The following is a 23,309-nucleotide window of genomic DNA, read 5'->3' as shown; positions in this document are numbered from 1 at the left end:
CCTGGCAATGGGCCAAATACATATTTCAGCAGCTGGCTCACTGTAAATCATGCAGATAGCGGACAGTGGGTTGAATCTACAATTTTACTCTCTCTGCAATTTTCCCTGGCCCCTGGTAATCACCATTTTGTCTCCCCTCTCTCAATATGTGCAACGCTTGGCTCTAGAACAGCACCCTGTCCAGATCTTTTTCATCCCTCCTCCGAAATCAGTCCCTTTGACAACGGTGGCTATTGCTCTTGAAACGGCTGAATTATGTGTTGGCCTGGAAATTGCAGGCCTCTGCATCTGCAATCTGTCCAAACGATCATGGAATAACAAAAGATATGAATGCTAAATAACCACCTCCAAGACGAGAGTCTAAAATCTCAATCGCATTCTGCTGGCACCTGGGTGTTGAAACTCATCTGTCTTTGGAGCCTCTGGAGAGAGTAATGCCAAGTCTCCTGTTGCTAATTCATATAATTTAACAATCTCTCTTTTTGGTCGTGGGATTCTTACTGTAGAAATATGTTCCTCTAGTGACAGATGGGTTTAAAGGAATGGATTCCAGTGATATGTGAATGTAAAGATGGTGTGTGCAGAGCTACATAATTGGGTTTGTCTGCATTTAATACTAAAACTTGCTTTATTAATGGATTTGTCTGCAGTTCTGAAGATTGTGCATCCTTAAATCCAGAGACATTGTCGCATGCTCTATCTGTATGTTGGATAATTTCTGAAGAGTTGTGTGGTAGTGTGTGTGTCTGTCTTTTTCTCTTGCTTAATTCAAGAAGATCTGGATTAATGCTAAAATAGCTATTTCAGAATTTCACAACCCCGGTTGCTGTGTGGAAGATTTACCAGCCGGTGGTGCTATTGGGCTTTGCTTTACCTGCGACAAGAGAATTATTGGTGGTGGGCTTTTATGTAGCTGAGGGCTGCGTGAGCAGTTCCCACTGAACAGTTTATTTGGCAGCTTTAGCCTGGATCATTGCTGCATTTTTATTATGCTATTTGTATGGAAGTTTTGGGTGAATAAATTCCAGCTTGTGGGTTACTTGCCAACTGCCCATTACCCCTTGAGTATTCATAACTTGGTATTTAAGTTGTGCTGCTGGTTAACTATGTTTCATGGCATTGTTTTGTTCCTGGGAAGGATGGCCTAACTCTTCGGAGCGCCACTCCAGCTTCCTTTCAAACAGTAGCTTGGTTAGTGATTGAACGGACCCCTGGGTCACATGGAGGGCTTAGAATTTGTTCTGCGACCATTTGTATGTGCAAATCTTTGCTCATGGGAGTGTTCATGACGAGCGGATAAAAAGGACACAGTCAAAGAGAGAATCTATTTAGAAGTCGTCTAGTTATTTGCAAGTTGTTCTCTAGTAAAGACAGATTTCTTCATTTTTAATGATCTGCCTGTGAGCTGGCCATTGTGGCTACTGCTCTAATGCAGCTGAGCCTCTTGATCTGCACTAACCCCATTTTTATGATTTTCACCCTTGTGCTCCCCCCCCCCCGCTCTTTATTTTTAACCACAGCTGCTTTCCCTTTTAGAAATGGGTTTTGTACTTTGAAATGGGTTGGCGGAGGCCACGGAATTCACAGCTGTCAGTGGGGTGAATTGTGACACCTGGGGTCCGAATATCATCTGAGACGGAGCTCCAAGGACTCAGATATAACAGGTGTTATTCTTCTGTTATGATCCCCGGCTCTCAGATAATAAATCACTGGATAGGCCCAGTCAGGGCCTTGTCCTGCTCCTGACTATTGTACTACCCATAAGAATGGGTTAGAGGACGGTTGAGTTCAGCTCCTTCCTTATAGCTGTTCCATTCCTTCTCTTTGCATTTCCTCTTTGCCAGCAGGTGGCTTCCCAAGTGGCACATTCTCTGTGATCCTGCCTCTCCTGGTTACCTTCTCTTTTTTCTCTCCCCATCATAGCATCTCTCTGCCGTGAGTCTTTACCCTGCTCTTCCTCTCTCCTTGCAATTTCTTTTCTGCTTGGTCACCCTAACAATATGCAGAATCCCAATGCAAGAGGTCCTAGCAGTCGGGAAGTGAGCCAGCCTCCCCTTTCTGTCCTATTCTTGCAGAGGGTGAATGGGCCTGCAATATTTTTCCCCTAGGCTCCCGCTGGTGGGGTTAGCAAGTTGTGGAGCTTGTATGGGATGTGGAAATCCAAGCAGCTCCTTGCTTTGCTTGTGTTGAAGGCCAGCCCTGGTCCCTTCTCTTCCTTAACTATTTCTTCTTAGAGAATGGTCTGAGCTACACCCTTTGGAGGGGAACTTTTCCAAAGTTTGGGGATGTTTTGGATTGGGGGCTTCAGTTAGAGCCCATTGGGGGGCAGGTCACAGAGTTTGGCTAATTTCATAGAGCTCTCTTGCTGTTCCTTCTGCTTCTCTACACTTGTGTCTGTAGTTCCTCCTTTTCTGACCATTCCACCTATTCTGGAGCTCCCCTGTTTAATTGGCATCGAGTGTCCTTCACACAAGCAGATGTGTTTCCACAGCCTTGCCCACCACATCTGCAATGTGTTTTAAAAGGGCCAGCTGTGGTTCTTGCACAAGTCTGTTCATTTTATTTTCTCTGTTCCAGGTCATCAACGATTACTTTAAAGAAAGGCATTCTCTGCTTCGATTATTCACCTGAGATGAACGTGCTTGGTAAGTCACCATCATCAAAGCCCATTTTTACCCCATTGATCTCTGCACTCATCTATAGTTGCTGTGTTGAAAGCTTTGATAAAAAGACAAGTGTCCAGAAAGAGTCTGAGTTCAAATACAGAGAACTGCCTCTTAAACAGCCACATAGGGGGCCAGTAGAAATGGGTTACTTTAATGGCAGTGGCCTCATAATAATTGTGGGGCAGGGACTCTCAGGTCATGGAGTTCCATCCCTGACTACCCTGGCTAATAGCCATTGATGGATCTGTCCTCCAGGAACTTATCTAGTTCTTTTCTGAATCCTGTTATAGTTTTGTCCTTCACAACATCTCCTGGCAAGAGTTCCATAGGTTGATTGTACTCTGTATGTGTTAAATGTACCCCTATGTAAAAGCCAGCACGCAGCCTGTATGGTATTCCATTTAAGTCCCACTGAAACCTTCAAAATACAGGTTAAGTGGAGCATGGGCTATGAGAATTTTCTTCTGCCTCCTGCTCTTAGTGTCCTGAGAACATTTTTCATTGAAATTATCAATCAGCAAAAAAATAAATACAAATTCCCTACGTCATCATCCACAGAAAGATGTGAGACACCTCACATCTAATTCCCTTTCCTTGTACCTGTATTGCAGACTAAAGCGTGTGACACTGTATTTCTCTGGTGGAATCTGTCACTCCCTAAGTCAGTTCTAGAATGCCGTGATGTTTCAGACTTGAAATAGGAGACTTAGTATGACACACAGGCTTGGCCTTATTTAAGATTTAAGCACATGTAGGGGAAAAAAACTATCCAGTGGAGATTGTGGAAGAACACACACAGTTTGGCTACAGGTCTGAACTCTCCCAATCTGTGCATCATCCCCTCATTAGTCATATCATGGTCCTAGGTTTTCTCCTCTGTGTGTCAGGTGTGGTAATTACTTTGAATTAGAACAAGGAGATGGGTTAGGTATGGACCGAAGCATCTTCTGATGTATTGTTCCAGTGTTTCCTTCATGGGATGCTGGAGAAGTTAGGTGAGTCATTGCCTACTTTTTTAACGAAAATGTATTTTCTTTACATTAGTGACCGGGGGATTGGATCCACTGGTTAGAATATGGAATCCATTTGTTACCAACAGCCCCATAACGCTGATGAAAGGCCACGTTACTGCTGTGACTCACATAATAGTGAATGGAAAGAGAAACACCATCCTCAGCATCTCCAAAGACAAAGTACAAAGTCTGGATTATAGGAAAAATGGCTTGCTGCATTTGGAGCCGTATATTTCTGTGCTTGGGCAATGGGAAAGTGTCATATAAATATCCATATTACTTACTTCTGTGGGTATGATGGGTGCAGGAGCTGTGTCTGAACAACCAGCTGGATTTGTATTAGGTTTGAGAGAGATTCTTTTAATGCTAGACATGGGAGCAGGAGAGAGGAGCCTTTGGTGTAATTAGCGTGTGCTCTTCCAAAAGAGATTCAACATTAGTGAAACTGGCTTCGCTGAGTAGAAAACTACATCTTTGCATCCTCTCTGGGCCAGGAGCAGGCAACTGAGGGGCACCAGAATCAGTCAGTCAAATATTATAGCTGCCATGATCCTGGGAAGCTCCCTCATCTGTTTAGTTAAGGGTCCTCAAAGCATGAAAATGCGGTTTGCTCCTCCTTGCCTTCCTCTGGCCCTGTTTGTCTTAACCCCATCAAAACCTAGAGTGGAGCAGTAACACTGTTCAGTCCCTGGCCATCTTCCGTGATGCCATTCTACCTTTGTTGGTAGCTCCATCTTGAGTAGATGTCAGGTACAAAGAGCCTTTTTTATTGTGTCCTTATCTGTTGTGCTCAGCTCACTAACATTGGTGGGAGGAAGAACCAGGGCAGTAGAAAAGCCTCAAATATTCAGATTTTAGCTTTAGCTTTGAATCTCCTTGTAGGTTGTGGGTTTGACTCAACCCCCCCAAGCATTCCATTCATATAGCTTATATTGTAATTTAAAGCTAGTGCAGCATTGTACTTTAGTGCTGCCTTCTCTGGAATTCTGCAAACAAAACAAAAATTTCCCGGAGAATGTTGATATTTGGTTTCCTTGGGGAAGGTGGCATCTATGTGGTAGGTCTTTTGCCTCCATTCCTGGGCTATTGCAGGGAACACAACTCTACACTGGGATTGTGCATGTGTTTGGATATTGGCCTGAGCGTATGGGAAGCATTTATTTCCTCTGGGTTGAGCTGCTAAACAGCATGAACTCTCTAATGTGCTCACAAATTCCTTAATCCCTTTAACTACTGGTTTCTTTCCTGCATCCTTCAGAATATCCGTGTTTGGGATTTGCTGGATCACTTCTGTCTCCAGTCCATTCCTGGCAGGAGTATCTCATTAGGGAATTGCCCGATTGTTGATGCCTGTTACAGCGTGTTAAACAATATGCTCATCTGCACCACTTTCTCTGTGAGTTAGTTATTTTACCTTTTAACAGAAGACATAATGTACCCTTTTTTTTCACAGAAGGGAAAAACATATTTTTGGGATGACATCTCTCCTTTCTTTGCTCATCTTTCTAGCAAACATCAGTGAGTGATTAATTTTTGACTGAAGTTCAAAGTTCTTGTTGATTTAAATTCACTCTTGTGCAAAGGGCCAACATGAGGCTTATGCACTATTTAAACCTTTAGGGCCTACGTGGGACCGGGGCTGGGTAGGAAATGTCTTTCCCAACCTGCAAATGTTTTTGAGAGTTTGAAAATTTTTACCATCAGAATGGGAATGGAAGATTGAAATGTTGGCTATAAACAAATTAAAAAAACCTGAAGTCACACCTCTGTTTGAGCTGGGAGGTCTGGTTCCCAGCTTGCAGTGACATACCTGTGCTAGTTCTGCTCGAGCGAGCACCCAAAAATAGCAGTGTAGTGGGAGGTAGCGTGGGGGACAGCTGCACAAGTACAACTGCAGGGAGCTGAGATGCTGCCTGTGCTATTCTGGCTTTGGAGCAGAACTTGTGCAGGTTTTTGTACACACGCAAGGAATCCTACCTCCCAGCTCAAATGCAGATGGAGCGTGAGCTCTTGGTTTGGGTCAATTGAAATGTTTTTTGTTTTGATAATTTTGGAATGTCAATTTTGGCCCTTTTTTTGACTTTTTCAGTCTAACTAGCTTAAGTTTCAAAATGAAAAGTTGTTTTGAGTCGCAAAACCAGTATTTTTCTTTTTGAAAATGTTAAAATGAAATGTTTCAACTATTTTTCAGAGTGTTTTTTTTCTCTACATTTTGTTGAGTTGGGAAATTTGCTGAAGCAGACCCCATTTTACCAGCAGGTTGTGTTTCACCAAATTGATATTTTTGCTGAAAAACAATTAATCAAAAAATCCTAACCAGTCCTGCTTGGGACCTTGTACCTGAGGTGAACGCCTACCCACTGAGACACAGCATGGCCTAGTGGAGATAGACTCAGGAGCACATACTTTTTAGTTTCATTTCTGCCACTGGCTTGCTGTGTGGCCTAATGGAGGTGAGCTAACTTCCGTCTCTGTACTCATCTCCAAAACTGGGACAGTAATATTCTTTAGCCACCTCACAGGGATATTGTAAACAAGATTTTGACTGAAATTCTCATCTTATTCATGTGAACAGAGCGTCAGTGGGACTGCTCACATTAGTCAGGGGGGCAGGGTTTGGCCCTCTGTTGGGGTCTGATCCTGCAGAGTTCTGAGTGCTTCCTGTAGGGTGCCATTAGTTCCTATTGAAGTCAATGGGAACTGCATGAACACAGCACTTTGCAAAGTCCTGCCCATAAGTGTTTTTACAGTGCTTTGATGACATAAAGTGCTAAATACTGTCAGTGATACATGGTGGTGGTATTAGTAAACACGGGATTTTTATTCAGTAGGAGGCTCGGAATAGAGATGCAGATATTTGCTGACCATGTTGGTGGATGTGGATCCAAATTCTATATTTGGAGCCCTAAAGATCTGCGTATATCTGTGGATCATCTTTGCGGATTGCAGATCAGATGCGGATAAAAATTTTGTATCCATGCAGGGCTCTGCAGACCAACTGATGCTCTGACTTCAGTTCCAGATATCCCACCATAAAAGAAGGAATATCTGGATGTAACCTAACATTCCTTCCAGTGTATCTGCAGGAGGATGGTCATCCTGAAAAACTAATATAGTCGGGGTATTTCAGTGGACTGAAATGGCCCTTTGGTATCAGTAACACAGCAATGCAGATGTTCTTGAAGTCCTGGTTTATTTTTCCTTGGGAGGTGTAGTAATATTGGGGGGCTGTCTTTTATGGTTTCCTTGTTCTTGAAGCATCTAGATACCTTTAGTCCATGCTCCATTCGCTGCCTGATTCATATAATTCATCTTTTATTCAAATCCTGATGGTTCTTTTTTGCAGAAATGTTTGTTTTCGCATCTTGTGATTTTTTTAAATCTATTTCAATCCAGATTGGAATTTTCTATGGAGAGGTAGAATTTATGGAAACCATTAACTCAGAAGTCACATCCCATGACCAGCCGCTATGTACAGCCCTGTATAACAGGAACTTCAAACAGGTGAGTGCCAGGATTATAAACTGTCTTAATATCTGTGGTCACTAAAACTGCTGTAATGACACACCAATGTCTAATGCACTCCCCCCATTATATCTTATGACTTAGGAATGCTGAGAACTTGATAGATTGACAATATGCACTTCATGTGGTCTAAACAGGTGGTGAGCGGTTGCCATCGTGGGATGGTCAGAGTCTGGGATATCATGACTGGGCAAAAGATGATGCAGTTTATGACCTCAGAGGGCAAGCACACTGAAATAACAGCAATGGCTTTTGATGGGCCGGAGAGACGCCTCATCACTGCTTTGAAAGATGGGACAATCAAGTTCTGGAACTTCAACAATGGGGCCTGTCTGCTTGAGATGCCTCACTTGGATAAAACGGAGGTCAGCACCTTGTGAAAGAAGAGAGATGTGTTTTATCAGTGCTTGTCACATCCATCTCTCCTTTGTCCCAGCCTGGAGTAGAAGCACCATTTCATTATGTTCTGATTCAGCTTGCCAGGAAGCGGGGGGTGGGTGCTATCATAGTGTTTTTTTTGTCCTAGCATGAGTAAGCAGGAGAAGACTGACAAACTGAAATACCAGTAACAGTTTTACTTGGAAAGGTGGCCCTTTCAGGGTCAGACTTTCAAACTGTCTGTAAAAACCCTGAAAACATTGCAGAGGCATCCATTGTGCATATAAAACCTGCCTTCCTGCATGCAGTTTGACCAACGGTAACAGCAGTGATGGGTAATTTGGTGCACAATTATCTGATTTGTGCAAATTTTGCACAAATGGAGAAGTGTGGATTTTGCATATGTGAACAGATGTTTTTCAGGCAATTACTAGTTATACCTTAGCATTGTTTCTATGTCTTTCCCGTAGATCAGTGGAATTCTGTATATCAATCTGAAGGTATATGTGACAGGCTGGAGTAAAAGAGTTACATGGTACCTGTAAGTAGGAAGTGGGCGGGGATTACATGATCCCATGTAAAAATGTATTTCCTGGGTTATCATTGCTGGCACGTTATCTCTAACCCTGCTGTGTGCCAAATGTCTCCTTAAACATACCAGTGTCTAAAAGGTGAAGCAGATTATGGTCTTGAGAGGGATTTGTTGTACTTTACAGTCCACTTCCTTCTAACTTCATTAAATACACTGTTCTTCCTGGATGACTGTTTGATCTTGCTCACCAGAGATGTTAAAGAAGATGAGGTAATTGAATACAAACACTGGAAATCCTACCACTCAGAGGACATCTTATCTATAGCTAATTATAAAGGTCAACTCTTGGCTACTGCCTCCTGCGATGGAGATGTAGTGATCTGGAGTACAGACTCGGGACAGGCACTCTGCAGGTTTAACGCATCCCAGAGTCCTTTAACCCTTATGCCAAACAGGGTAAGTTCAAGAACAGCTGCCCAGCTCTGTTTCCTACAAAATTCAGTGCTTCAGTATGTTAAATGTGCCTTCTGATTACTGTTAAATTGAGGGGATGTGTGCACCACATTCTAACAGCTAATCAGATTGCTCGGTCACTACATAGAAATGGTGGGATCTAAATTAATTGTTACCACTCAAGGCCATGGCGTCATCGTGGATAGTTCTCTGAAATGATTGGCTGTATGTGCAGCAGCAGGCAAAGAAGCGAACAATGTTCAGAACCATTAGGAAAGGGATAGATAGTAAGACAGAAAATACCATAATGGCACTATTATAAATCCGTGAGTCATCCACACCTTAAATAGTCCATGCAGTTCTAGTTGCCTCATCTCAAAATATATATTAGAATTGGAAGAAGTGCAAAGGAGGGTAACAAAAATGCTTCCAAGTGAGGAGAGATTAATAAGACAGGGACTGTTCAGTTTGGAAAAGATGCGGATATGATAGAGGTCTATAAAGACGTGACTGGTGTGGAGTGAGGGAATAAGGAAGTGTTAGTTACTCCTTTATATAACACAAGAACCATGGGTCACCCAATGAAATTAATAGGCAGCAGGTTTAAAACAAACAAAAAGAAGTGCTTTTTCATATTACACAGTCAACCCATGGAAGTCATTAGTGGGATATTGTGAAGGCCAAAAGCATAACTGGGTTCAAAAAGAATTATAGACTTTTTAAAATCAGACGAGACCATCAAGATCACCTAGTCTGACCTGTGCTTTGCAGGCCTCACCCACCCACTCCTGAAATAAAGCCATAGTTTTCAACTGAGTTACTGAAGTCTTCAAATCATGATTTAAAGACTTCAAGTTACAGAGGATTCACTATTAACACTAATTTAAATCTGCAGGTGACCCTGTCACGGAGTGTGGGAGAGTTAGGGCCCTGCACCCCCAACTTTCTGCGATTTACTGTGACTTTTAGCCAGCCAGTAACACAGAAGGTTTATTAGATGACAGGAACACAGTACCAAGCAGGGCTTGTAGGTACAACCAGGACCCCTCAGCCAGGTCCCTCTGGGGGGCAAGGATCTTAGACCCCAGACTTGGGGTTCCCTGCCTTTTTTCAGCCAGCCCAAAACTGAAACCAAAAAACCCTTTTGCAGGCTCTCTTCCTCTTCTTCTTTTTCCCTCTTCCTTTGTCCAGTTTTTTGGGCAAAGGTGTCGACTTGCCCCGCTCCTCTTCCTGGCTCAGGTTACAGGCTTAGGTACTGTCCCTTACCTAAAGTTATTCCCTGCTTTTCCATTTTCCATGCAGACAGTTCCAGTAAAACTAAACGACATTTCCAGGTTAATCCGCCCTGCTCCCTACGGCGTCACAGACCCATGCCCCATGTTGCAGAGGAAGGCAAAAATTCCCAAGGTCTCAGCCACTCTGTTCATGGATAAATTTGTGGAGGATAGGTCTATCAATGGCTATTTGCCAAGATGGTCATGGACAGAACCTCATGCTCTGGGTATCTCTATTCCTCTGAGTACTAGAAGCTGGGCCTGGACGGCAGTGGATGGATCTCTCGATAAATTGCTCTGTTCTGTTCATTCCCTCAGAAGCACCTGGCATTGGCCACTGTCAGAAGACAAGACACTGGGCTAGAATGACCATTGCTCTGACCCAGTCTGGCTGTTCTTGTGTTCTTATGATTTACAGTTAGAAAATATATTTTTATTTAAAAAAAAGTTTAATTTGTTGCTCACTAAAATTAGGTACTAATGATAGCTGGAGCCAGGCTGTGCGCCTTTAGTTCTACGATTGTTCTGCAATCCTGATTTATAATGTCCCCGCTCTCCACTCCTGGGCGTTTCCTAAATGGGGACCTGGAAATCTGATGAGTTTTACAATTGTTTTGCGCTTTTGGACAGGTATCCTCTATACACTAAGTTGAGAGTGATGGAGAAGTTATGCAAATAAAATTATGAATATTAATAATACTCCAGCCAATCAGAAACAAGATATTTAAAGTACAGTCAATTGTGTTTTTAATAAATATCTTGGTTTCTAGTTGTTTGAGGTACAGGACAAGTCTGTTCCTGTCCCCATCAGAGCGTGCACATCTTGTTGAGACAGCAGCTGTTCTACCACTGGAGCAAATTGAAATTGTGGAATCACTTGATGTTTAATTTGCATGTCAGTAGCCAGAATTCTGTTTTAGCTCTTACAGAACAGAATTAGCATCTGCACACTGCGGGACAGAGTACAGATTTGTGTGGTGCTTTGTAAGTGCATCATGTTTGCATAGAATCATAGGACTGGAAGGGACCTTGAGAGGTCATCTAGTCCAGTCCCTGCACTCATGGCAGGACTATATTACTGAGAGCATTCCCGGCAGGTGTTTGCCCAACCTGCTCTTAAAAATCCCCAATGATGGAGATTCCACCACCTCCTAAGGCGGTTTATTCCAGAGCTTAAGCACCCTGACAGTTAAGAAGTTTTTGCTAATGTCCAACCTAAACCTCCCCTGCTGCAATTTAAGCCCATTGCTCCTTGTCCTATCCTTAGAGGTTAAGAAAAACAATTTTTCACCCTCCTCCTTTTGTTGCAATGCTTTACAAGGCTGGATTGTGGGAAGGTTTGACCGCTATGAACCTCCAGATTTTGTATTGAAAATATACGCATTGGTATTTGTTCCACAAGTTAAAGGCTCAACCTCCTTTCACTCAAGTCACAGATGTTATGAATGGGAGAGAGATCAGACCCTAATTTAGTCACACTGGCAGCTACTTCTCAATAGAAACAGGAATTCTACTTCTCCTTAAGCTACTACAGCAGAAAAGTGATGTTGCTGACTAGAATGGCTGGGTCTGCTTTGCAAGTGAAGAACCCATTGCCTCTTTAGTAATTCAGCCTAGCAGACGGGATGGGATGTAGCAGTTTGAAGAAGGAAGATGGGAAAAGTCTCAAGGGACCATTTCACACTGAAATGCAGTTTTTGTTCCCATTGCTTAGGTGTTTATTGAGAGCAAGGAAGATCCCGGCAGAGGAAATATCCCAAAGAAACCATCAGTATCAGTAAAGCTCAGCAGTTATGCCGAGTCTGGGAAAAAGCGCTGGGCAGACTCGAGGACTAGCTTGGCAACTAGGCTTTCAATTACTGAGAATCCTTCTGTTTCCTTTTTTGGCCAATGCAGAAATTTGGCTCTTGCTCCATCTGTTATAAGACAGTCCGGAGAAAAGCAGCTGGATGACGCTAAAGGGCAGCAGGTATGGTTCTGTGAAAGCTCTTGTGGTTTAGACTAAACCCACAACAATCTCTGGCTTGTTCCCAGCTGGGTGAAGACATGTCGCAGCATAAGCATTGTTGTCTTTTACACAGTTAACCATGCCCTAAACAACAAATGGTAAACATTCAAGGTGGTTTCCTGGTTCTCTTGCTTCTTTTCACCCCCCACCCTCTGCTGCATGTTTCCTACACAGCTCTCTGCTTCTTTTGGCCTTCACTTACCTCTGTAAGGGGGTCTCAGGACCTGGTCTTATAACAGAGAACTTCTTGTACTTAAGGTTGAAAGAAATATTGGCCCTTCAAAAAAGTCTTACCACCCTGCAGACTCTGCTGTCAAGAAGAGCAGAACATAATCAGCCTCCAATGTAAGGCCTGGCTATAGGTATGTGGTGATGTTTTTGATTCTGTAGGCAGTCCAGCCTCCAGGAAGGGAAAATACTGACATAGAAAGTGATTCTCCCAAAGACCAAGATGCTGCTGAAACCAGCAACCAAGAGCAAAACTATCCAAATTGGCAGGAAGAGTTGAAGGGCCTCCCAGCTGCTGTGGAAAAGGTTAGATGTCTACGTTTCTCTCTGACCTACCCAGCAATCAGAGTGGATGTGAGAGTGGACGGGGCACATGTTGCTATGGCTTTCTCTTTTGCAGATACTTTTCCTGGAGACACGTGAGCAGTCTCCTGACACAGCCATTTTGCTAACCAGCTCTGCAGGTGGCTACATCTATGCCTGGTCAGTGAGTAGTGAAGGGGGGATGTTGGGCAAATTTCAGGCAGTACATGGTGATGATGTAAATGCAGTAGTCGGTACCATGTCCACGGATCCAGAGGACTTCATCTTGTTGACTGGAGATTCTCTAGGTTATATTAAGGTGATTGTTTTATGATGTCTGAAAAACAGCCTCTTTGAGAGTCTGACTCTGAAGATAAGAAGTAAAGTCATAGGATTTTTAACTTTGCTGTTCAAAACAGACCAAACAGTTGGTTCCATTTCAAAGGCTTGGAAAGTAATGAGCTGTGTGAAAACTTGAGACCTTAATTTAAAATCTAGTGAATGAACAAACAAAGCTGGAAAGCAAATGAGACTATATTTTGTCCCTAGAGATGTCACAGGAATGAAAACTGGAGGATGAGTTATGTGCACCACCTGTACTATTGTAAATGGGAGCGGTGTGACTGGTCACTTCCTAGCCAGTTTCAGGGGAATGTGCAATATGGGGTTTCTGTAAATGAAAATTAAAAAGTTACTAACAAAGTCTCTCCTTAGATCTGGGATATCGAGAATTACTGCAAATCAAAAGAGGTAAAGAAAGTTTCCAGGGCAGGAAAGACAGAAACATCTCGTAAAAATGAGAACATGTTTCGTGACTTAATCCCAAAATACTGCAGAGTTCCTGCCAGAAAACATCCATCTATGGAAACTGAGGTAGTGCATTGCAGAATCTGTGCTATAAAGAGTTTATACATTATATTAATTTGCAGTGGCACAGCCTTGTTTCCTTTAAGCTCTCCTCATCACCTTTGGGAAGGGGTTGGCATTTCAGAGTTTTTGTAATGGACTGAATTTTCTGCAGGCCTCTAAAATGTCCCTGCATAATAGACTTATGCTCCTAAATAATGTAGGTGCTTTCGAAAATACCTGCCTATAGTCACAAATATTGCCCATGCATTTTTAGAAGGTTATTGGAAGTATGACTGTCAAGATGTTTCAAGTGGTGCTCAGACATGAATACCAGCCTCAGGGCAGACTGTGTAGAAGCAGGGCACAAATCCCAAACTGGTTATGAGTTTTATACTTAGATTTCACCAACCACTTATCAAGTGTGAACTCCTCAAGCACTTAGAACAGGCTTAACATGAAGTCACAGAGAGTCACCTTGGGTACTCTGATCTGTCTTGCCACCTGGTAAACTTGCCTTTGCATGGTAGAGGCTCCCTTACACCAAAAATCACAACTTCCCAGTCCCAAAGGATCAATCACTTACTCCAGGTCAGCTGCACCTTAGATCCTTGTAGCTAATCCTATAATAAATTAACTAAAGATTTATTAACTAAGAAAAAGAAATGAGTTATTTACAAAGTTAAAGCAGATAAACACTGACAAATGAGTAAGTCTTAGGTTCTAAAAGGCAATAGAAGCTGCTGTAATATGCAAGCTCTATAAGCCCTCTAGGGCTAACCCGGGTGAAAAAGCTGGAGATCCCTTGCTTATGCTTAGAAATCTTCACCTCTCAGAGTTCAAGCGGCACAGAGATATCAATTTCTTCTTGGTGGATTTTTATTGCTTTCCTCCCAGAGTTCAAGCTGATGGGACGAGTGCTTGTGCACATCTCTTTGTGAATGTGGAGGGAGCAATTAGCAAAGTCTTGTCTCCCCTGATTTTCCCCAATGGCTTGTCTGGTGTCTATGGTCCTTCTTTTGTTGGGCAGGAGATGACACGCCTTGTGGCAAACTAGTATTTCACACTTGGTAATGCGTCTTTCCTGACTGAGGGTTTACATGTTCAGAGTAAACACTTAAATACTACCTTATAACCTGGGATACAGACATTACAAGTGAGATTAATGCAGGCAGCAACTCACTAGAGTTTATGAAATGCTTATCACTAGAGTTTATGAAATGCTTAACACTAAACACATTTTTATGAATTTGATACCTATTTTAAAAATACTAACACACGGGTGAGTCAGACTGGCTTCCAACCATGCATTTGTCATTTTACAGTGAGACTTACAGGCCTCGGTGTGAGCTGGCACTTGGTCTGTCAGTGTCAATGACCACGTCTTGAAATACTTGGTAGATTAACTAGGCTATGTGGATTGGTCTCATTGCTTTTGGGAAGGTATCAATAGACGTGCTGATTCATGACATTATTTTCAATATAAATATCAGGATAATTTTTCTTTCTGGAGTGACATTATGAAAACATACCTTTCTCCTCACCCTTGGAGGTGACCTGCACTAAATTCACACCACCTCTGTGAGGAAGGGAGGAGGTTCTTCAGCCCTTCCTGGCTCAGCAAGATGTGATTTCATAGCAAGAAGGAAAAACAAATACACTTACTTTCTTTGAATTGAGAAATATGGGCCAAGAAGATCCTGACTTTGTAGACTCCCTAGTGTTATACTGGACACAATCCATTAGCAGTGGAACGGGGATACAGAAGGAAGACTTTGCCAGCTGATGCATACTGCTATCAAGATAGTTACAGATTATGCTTGAAAAGGTGTCAGAACTATAGAACCCTACTGGCTTTATACCATTATTATTGCTGTCCACAAACTGGAAGGGATGAAAGTTTGTTTCTTGGTAGATTACATTCTCATGGTATTTAAATACCATGGTGTTAACTGACATAAAAATAGCTTAGATAGGGAGTGGAGATGGTTTATAGATTATAAAGGTTCGTGTCATGTTTAAACGAAGCTGTTGACCTTCTCCCAAGTGAGCATCTTCGCCAATTAATTTCTCATGTCATCTGTTCTGCAGGTCCTGGGTGGCTGGAGTACCACCCTCGTCCCCCCAGATCTTCTAAACTCTTGGAGGGGTCATCTGAAGAATGTTTCCCACATTGTGTATGTGGAAAAGCTCAAACTGATTGTCACGTCCAGCTATGATTGCAACGTCAAACTCTGGCTGCTCTCAGGCAGGCACATAGGTACAATTGTTTGGGCTGCTAAAGCCATTCATACAAGCTGGTGTTTTATGAGACAGAAGAGACCAATAGACGTGTCACTCTGCTGGCTTGCTAGATAAAACTGGCTTCCTAACTTAAATGCAATTTGTTAACTCTAAAGGATTTTTATTTGGGTAGGATGACTGGCTCTCATCTCAGTCTAAATTGGACCACAGCTGACCCCACCAAAAACTACAACCTTAGAAATATTCTGAGCCCATCAATGCAGTTTTGGTTATAATGTGAGGAAAGTGCTGCAGAATAGTGTCAGCCAACTCTCACCAAAGACTATGAAATTACAAGGATGTCGTCTCATGGCTCAGGACCCAGGTGAAAATCTTCAGGGAGAACACTGCACTTTGGAACAGCCAGACTGGGTCAGATCAAAGGTCCATGTAGCCCAGTGTCCTGTCTTCTGACAGTGGCCGATGCCAGGTGCCCCAGAGGGAATGAACCTCTGTGGCTGAGCTACCAATGCCCAGCTGCTGCCTGAAGCCATCCCAGGCATAGTGCCATTTCTTACTAAAACGTCAAAGATAAACACGTCAGCCCTCGGGAAGGCAAGGTTCGTCTGTAGTACAGGCTTGACTGGGAGCCCCCATGTTGTGGAAATGACGCCAGTTGTGTACAGTATTGCAGATAAGAAAAATGGTGCCATACAACTCCCATTTCTAGGATTTCCCCCTTTTCTGTAAATTTTACTTTAAAAGAGAGAGAGAACATTTCAATCCAGTTTGTCAGTTTTTTAAAAAATTCTCATTTGTTGAGGGAAATAAAATTATTTTGGTAACAGATCTCATTCAAGTTAGCCATGGCTACCAGGAAGCTGGGGGTAGGTGACTCTCTGGTGTCATGCCATTTCTATTAGACAGAGGTCTGTCCCAAACACTCAGGGCCAGATACCTGCCCATGTGAAGGTCTCTTCTCACTGCCCTGGTGGTGGAATGGCACCATAAAGCTTCCTAAATGGTGCTGGGTTTACACTACCCCCAGAGAGCAGAGGGCTTATCAGGGGCATGCCCATGGCAGGGGGTGGTGTGGGATGCTGTTTGTTGTTTGTAATATGGTAGCACCTAGTGGCCCTAACTGAAATGGCTCCCTGTTGTGATATGTGGAGAGGGACCCAGCCCCAAAGAGCTTAAACCTAAACATAGAAGAAAGGGTGCATCTGTGACTCAGGTGCAGCTGCACTCTAGTGATCTCTGGCTGGCATAAAGGCTCTCCTATAGTTCAGGCTGTCGGGGGCAGTTCTTTAGGGCTCAGGCCTGGACGGTTCGGAGGGCTCTCATTTCCTACTGCTTTCAGTGGGAATGGAGAGTGCTCCTCTCTTCATCTGGGCCCTGAGAGTTCTGTCCCGGCCATGGCCCTGGAGCCAAGCTTTGGTGTGCAGGGTTGGCCAGAAACTAAGGTCCCATTTTGTGAAAAACTTTGAGGTTTCACAATTAGTTTTTGTTGCACTTCACAACAAAACTGAGACCTTTTTGAAGTGTTTCGTGATAAAATGAGAGTGATCCACCGCAGAATAGTCAATAGCTCAGTGGCCAGGGCACTCACCTGGGAGACTCAGATCAAGTCTGAACCATTACAAAGGGCTATTCTAGGATGGGGTGTGTGTGTGTGTGTGTCTTTCTCTCTCTCCCTCTCCCCGCCCCCTTCTGGCTTTGAATGGAAATTCCATCCTGGATCTGAGAAGTCTTCCCGATGAAAGTTTAGTCAAAGCCAGTAAGTTTCCATGGAAAAGCTTCAGTTCTGATGAATTGGCATATTCTGATGAGAAAACATTTGGTTGATAAATTTTCACCCAGCTCTAGTGATCTGTAGCATAGTGACAACCATAAAGTCCTGGGGTTATCATCAGTTTCACTTGCAAAAACCTTCCTTTCTGCAGAGATGGGGATTCGCCAGCCATTCCAAAGGCAAACAAGAATGAGAGGTTTGCTTGTAGGCAGGTGTAAACTGTTCTGTCCATTGAGCCCTCATTCTGACCTTTCTTTTCTGCTGGTTTAAATGGCAGGGACCTTTGGGCAGTCGCTGTGGAACGTTGGGCTCCAGTATCTGAGGCCAGCTGAGGTGCCGTTGGAAATCCGAAGAGTTGGTTCCACTCAAACCCTGAAAGTGCTAAATGAGGGCAGGTTCCCTCACTGGGAGTGAGTGAACTGGAATACATCTTGGAAGAGTCACATTTAAGCAAATGCCTTTCCAGCATGGAGGATAAATAGGATAGCCTCTGTCTTTGTCACGTGTGGTTTCAGTATGCTGGGGCAGTCTGTGTCTGAACTCGAAATAATGGACAGGGATGGTTAAAGGAAGTGATAAACTCATTCATTTTTTGTCAGCGGGGTGCGGGGTAAACCCAGTACCTGCCATGATCTGTTACAAATCTCTGTTCGGCAAGTGTTCAATCTCTTTCTCCACGGTTCGAAGTTGGATTTTTAGGGCTGTCTCTCCCGGACTGTGTTTACACTAGCACTTTTGTCAGTAAAACCACACCCCTGATCGACACAAGTTTCACCGACAAAAGTGCTGGTGTGGAGAGTCTCCTGCCAATATAGCTATTGCCACTTGATGGGGGGTGGTTTAATTATGCTGACAGGTGAGCGCTATCCCATCAGCATACACGGGAGACCTTACAACAGCACCGCTGCAGGGGTACAGCTGTAAGGTCTGTAGTGTAGACATAGCTTTAGACCTTTGAGGGTCTGTAATATTTAGACTTGAGAAAATTCAATCAATTTTTCGATTCGCAAAGGTTCCTTTCACAAGAAAATTGTGTGGAGCCTTCTCTAAAGCACCTGGTAGGTCTGTGTTTCTAGGGCCGTCTGAGAATATTTGTTCTAAGTCTGACTGGACACTGAATGCCAGAGGGGTAGTCCTGTCCTCACATACCCCCATCAGCTCTGATTGAAACCTCTGAGTAGTGAGCGCCGAGCTGGGCTCAGGAGAGCAGACAGCGTGAGAAGCAGAAGGGCCAAGTCCCACCATGAACTACGAATCGCAGAGACTGAGAGAATAGATAAGAGGGCTCGGAGGGGCGAATGGGAAATGAGGCTGACTTTTTCTGAACCCAAAGAAAGTCCAGTTCAAGTCCTCTCTTATTTTATCCTAATTATTTTGCGTAGTCCTAATGCGGCGTCTGCTTTAAATATTTCCTAGCTCAATGAGTAGGTTGGGCTCCATTCTGCTGCATTAGGGAAGAGGGGAAAGGCTATTAGTTTGCTGTGGAAGTTTAATCCTCGCCTTATGCCTTTGTGCCCAGAGGTACTCGAAGCATTATGCACACGCTTAACCAGCAGAGGCGGCAGCAGTCCATGATGACGAATTTATTGCAAGGAAAATCAGGCCTAATCCCAGATGTTAATCCGAACATTCAAAAAATGATCCAGAAAGAGAAGCGACTGACGCGTTACATGGATGAACAAATTGAGGCTGAGTGGCACCGGTGGGAAGAGAAGGGGAAGCTGGTGAGGAAATCAGTATTGTTGTCTGACATGCTGTTTAAAAGGGACAATGTACAGAGGGCTGGAGGAAGAATCCTACAAATGTAGTAAAGTGCCTTCTTTTTAATAAAAGCAGGGAGACCAGTGGCACCTTAAAGACTAACTGATTTATCTGGGCATAAGCTTTCGTAGGTAAAAAAGACCCACTTCTTCAGATGCATGGAGTGAAAATTACAGATGCAGGCATTATTATACTGACACAGGAAGAGAAGGGAGTTACCTCACAAGTGGAGAACCAGTGTAGACAGGGCCAATTCAATCAGGGTGGATATGGTCTACACCCAATAATTGATGAGGAGGTGTCAATTCCAGGAGAGGAAAAGCTGCTTTTGTAATGAGCCAACCACACCCATTCCCTATTTGAGCCCAAATTAACGGTGTTAAATTTGCAAATGAATTTTAGTTCTGCAGTTTCTCTTTGAAGTCTGTTTCTGAAGTTTTTTTGTTCAAGTATGGCTACTTTTAAATCTGTTATAGAATGTCCAGGAAGATTGAAGCGTTCTCCTACTGGCTTTGAATGTTACCATTCCTGATGTCCGATTTGTATCCATTTATTCTTTTATGTAGAGACTGTCCGGTTTGGCCAATGTACATGGCAGAGGAGAATTTTTGGCACATGATGGCATATATAATATTAGTAGATGTGCAGGTGAATGAGTCCCTGATGGTGTGGCTGTTGTGGTTGGGTCCTCTGATGGTGTCACTAGAGTAGATATGGGGACAGAGTAAGTGACGGGGTTTGTTACAGGGATTGGTTCCTGGGTTAGTGTTTCTGTGGTGTGGTGCGTAGTTGCTGGTGAGTATTTGCTTCAGGTTGGGGGGCTGTCTCTGAGGACTGGCCTGCCTCCCCAGGTCTGTCAGAGTGAGGGATCATTTTCTAGGATAGGTTGTAGATTGTTGATGATGTGCTGGAGAGGTTTTAGCTGGGGGAAGTATGTGATGGCTGGTGGCATTCTGTTATTTTCCCTGTTAGGCCTGTCCTGTAGTAGGTGACTTCTGGGTACCCGTCTCGTCTTGTTTTTGTGGATACAGACTAACATGGCTACCCCCTGATTCTTCTTTTTAATATAATTATCACAGAAGAGTGAGATCCTGGGCTCCTCCTACAAGCAAAAAGTGAGACGTCATTTATCTGAGTTCCTCCCAGATGTAAAGGCCTGTGTTACTCACAAAGATCAGGTTAGTTAATGTCTTTCCACCGGAAGCTACACCCTCAGGGCCTGAATGTCTGAGGGAGATGTCTTTTGTCCTTGACAATGGAAAGGTGGTTTCAAATGTAGGCGCTGCAGAGGAGAAGGATCTTGCACAAATGGTAAGATGGATGGGAGCAGAAAGGAGGCAAATGGTAGGAATGTGAAAAGACTAAGTTGAGTAGAGACAGGCAGGACTTGGAATGGAGCAGAGGCTTTAAAGCAAGGCAGCTATTTCTGTATCCTGAACAGGAGGCTGATGATGGGGGCTGGGGCAGTACAGTCATTTTTTTGTGCTACTGTTGCATTTTTTCTTTCTATGACTGCTACAAAACAAGGCCTAAAAATGCAAAATACGCCTCTAAAAATTTCCAAATAAGACTTCTGTTGTCTGGTCCAGGCCAGGATCTATCACTGTATCCAGTATGCTGATCTGCAGGATGTCACTCCTCTTCCAGTTCCTGAGATGTTGGTAGAGATGCAACAATATCAACTAAACTTTAGGCGAAAATCAAGGTCAGGAAAAAACTTATCTGCTGCCATTTCTCACAAGCTAAATCTGAAAACAAAATAAACTTGTCTTCACACACACAAGACTGAACTTTGCTGAAAGAAGCTCATCTGGTCCTTTGAAATAGATTGACCTGTAACAGGAAAAAAATGTGTAGGAAATATGAAAAAATGAACTCTGTTTTCTTAACAGATGCTAGAGTCATACAATATGTATGCATCATGTATAGTTTGTAATAGTCCTAGACATTCTAGCCATTTGTTTTTATAAGTATTAGTAGCAAATTCTGACCAGGTAATGTATTTGAGAAAACACTGGATCTTGCAAATAAAGGTAATATTTATTTTATGTGCTAGCTTGGAGTTTAATGCACTGCATGTTTTTCTTAGTGAATGAGACATGGAGCCTTGAAATGCTGCCAGTTGGGGTAATTCCAACTGTTAAATGCACCTTGTTGAAGAGCGCAGGAAGCCATGGTGGAATGTTTCACAGAGCTCTCAATACCAGAATGCAGCAGGCTTCATAAAGAAGTTAGGGTTGGCAGCTTCTAGATAAGTACATGTCAATGGCAGGATTCTCCTGGGTATGTAGGGAGGTGCCCCTCTGCTCCCAACAGTTAACATAATCTATAATCACAAGGAAAAAGTCTCATCTATCATCATATGTCTAAAGTATTTAATACTAATACCTTCCCTGCAGCAGCTTTTCTAAGAGCTGTGTAAACTCTTACAATGTCTCTGTAAGACAGGCAAGGGTTTCCATTTCCTAGCTAGGTAGAGGGTAAATGACTTGCCCAGTGCTGCAGTGGGCCAAAGGCAGAGCTGAGAATGGCCTCACCTTTTAGCCATTAGACAATGCTTTCCCTTACTTAATTAGCTCCTTCTACAAAGAAATGTAATATTCTGCCGATGTTGACTAGGCAAAGTGGTAAAAAAAGCTTTGAAGAGATCTTTATGACTCAGGGAGCAGATGTCTCCGTGCATATAGGTGTAATGCAAGTGGTGTCCTCAGTAAATCATGAGATAAAAATGTGGTTCAGTTGATTAAAAACAGCTCTGGAATAAATCTGGTAAACCAAAGACTACAATGGGATATTGCTTCATCTGGTGGGCATCCAAGGTCAGAGGACACGTGATCTACAGGTGCCCAATTGCATGAACTTGCTCAATATATTAACCTCTGAGCCCTTTTCACTCCTCCCCTCTGGATACTGATGCTGAGTGTCTCAGCTCATCTATAGGCACGTGCAGAAATATGTGCACGCTGGGAAATACCAGGTTATTTACATTTCAAGATCTCATAGCGAACCAAGTCAAACCAGTTTAGTTTGAAAACTGACTGGGGAAAATCCTTCTTTTTTTCCATTAAATATTTGCAAGTTACTTCAATATTTCCAGGTTCCTGTGCCATGTATAGGCATTTTCTGATCTTAAAAAAAAATTCTGACTGAAATCTAAAGAGGGGGTGACATGAGCAGAATTATTTTTATACTCCCCATGGACCAGCTGTCAGAAAAGGGAATTTTACTGAAAATAAGTGAAGAGTTTCTCTTGCATTTAGTTTGCTGCTATCAATCCATTTTAAGTGAGAGTCCTGCAGACTATAAAATGGAAAAACCTTGTGATAGTCAGTATTTGTAACTGTGATAGCACCTAACTGTAACTCTGTTCCTATGTGGCAGGGCTGGCTCTGGCTTTTTTGATGCCCCAAGTGCAAAAAACAACAAACAAAACCCTGCGGGGTGGCCAGAGCCAGGGTGCAGAGAGTCCCCCTGCACTGCAGACATGACCCGGTGGGAGTGGGGGGAAAGAGAGAAGGGGGGGGCAGCCAGGGCTTCAGCGGGGCGCTTGCCACGTGGCCCTGACCGCCACGCCGCCTGCTGGGAGGGCTCCACGCTGCTCTGGTTGGCCGGGAAGGAAGGATGTGGGCTGCCCTGCCGGGCTTGCTACAGACCTGGCACCGGCTGGAGCAGACGGAGCGGGCAGCCCGCTCCCAGCAGGGCGCTCCCCTCCTCCTTGCCACCGTCCCCTACAGGGTGGCCGATCGGCAAACAAAACAAAAAAAAATGACTTTGCCGCCCTAGGATTAGGTGGACGCCGCCCCGTAGAATCTGCCACCCTAAGCACAAGCTTGCTCGGCTGGTGCCTGGAGCTGACCCTGCTAGGTGGAGTGCGTGTAACTTATCACAATCATCTTCCAGTTGGAGGGGCTGGGGCAAAAGAGGTGACGTCACTTGCCAATGACAGAGCCAAGAATGGATCCCAGCAGTTATGCCTCTTCATTCCCTGATCAAACCACTAGCCAACAGTCGCTTCTCTGCTTTGGTAATCCCTTTTCAAGATGTGGATCACCAGGATGCCTACAGTATCAGCCTTGTCCAATCCAATCGCAACCGTGGTAGTTAGGCTGTGTCTACACTACAGAGCTTACAGCAGCACAGCTGTACAGCTGCAGCCACGCCCCTCTAAGATCTCTCCTGTAGCTGCGCTATGCTGATGGGAGAGAGCTCTCCCGTCGACATAATTAAACCACGCCCAATGAGCGGTGGTAGCTCTGTTGGTGGGAGAAGCTAAGTGACTGATGACCCTTCTGCGATGACACTGGTTT

At 43.7% G+C, this 23,309-nt stretch overlaps 1 protein-coding gene across 1 annotated transcript in view; it reads left to right on the top strand.

Annotated features, from left to right (window-relative positions):
• Positions 1 to 21,042, top strand: part of LOC115635189 (WD repeat-containing protein on Y chromosome-like) — a 38,215-nt gene extending 17,173 nt beyond the window's left edge. The window contains exons 8-23 of the mRNA XM_030533532.1: positions 2,578 to 2,645; positions 3,711 to 3,859; positions 4,938 to 5,075; positions 7,076 to 7,183; positions 7,342 to 7,569; positions 8,053 to 8,123; positions 8,366 to 8,570; positions 11,556 to 11,810; positions 12,240 to 12,383; positions 12,478 to 12,699; positions 13,095 to 13,253; positions 15,318 to 15,486; positions 17,519 to 17,651; positions 18,761 to 18,965; positions 20,082 to 20,180; positions 20,592 to 21,042. Coding sequence (XP_030389392.1) covers positions 2,578 to 2,645; positions 3,711 to 3,859; positions 4,938 to 5,075; positions 7,076 to 7,183; positions 7,342 to 7,569; positions 8,053 to 8,123; positions 8,366 to 8,570; positions 11,556 to 11,810; positions 12,240 to 12,383; positions 12,478 to 12,699; positions 13,095 to 13,253; positions 15,318 to 15,486; positions 17,519 to 17,651; positions 18,761 to 18,965; positions 20,082 to 20,180; positions 20,592 to 20,765 — 2,527 coding nt within the window. The 3' untranslated portion in view covers positions 20,766 to 21,042. The remainder of the gene's footprint in view (positions 1 to 2,577; positions 2,646 to 3,710; positions 3,860 to 4,937; positions 5,076 to 7,075; positions 7,184 to 7,341; positions 7,570 to 8,052; positions 8,124 to 8,365; positions 8,571 to 11,555; positions 11,811 to 12,239; positions 12,384 to 12,477; positions 12,700 to 13,094; positions 13,254 to 15,317; positions 15,487 to 17,518; positions 17,652 to 18,760; positions 18,966 to 20,081; positions 20,181 to 20,591) is intronic.
• Positions 21,043 to 23,309: the final 2,267 nt, after the last annotated feature.

This window comes from Gopherus evgoodei, chromosome 14 (genome assembly GCF_007399415.2).
Source record: "Gopherus evgoodei ecotype Sinaloan lineage chromosome 14, rGopEvg1_v1.p, whole genome shotgun sequence".
Classification (NCBI taxonomy): domain Eukaryota; kingdom Metazoa; phylum Chordata; order Testudines; family Testudinidae; genus Gopherus; species Gopherus evgoodei.
This window is presented reverse-complemented; position numbering and strand designations above follow the sequence as displayed.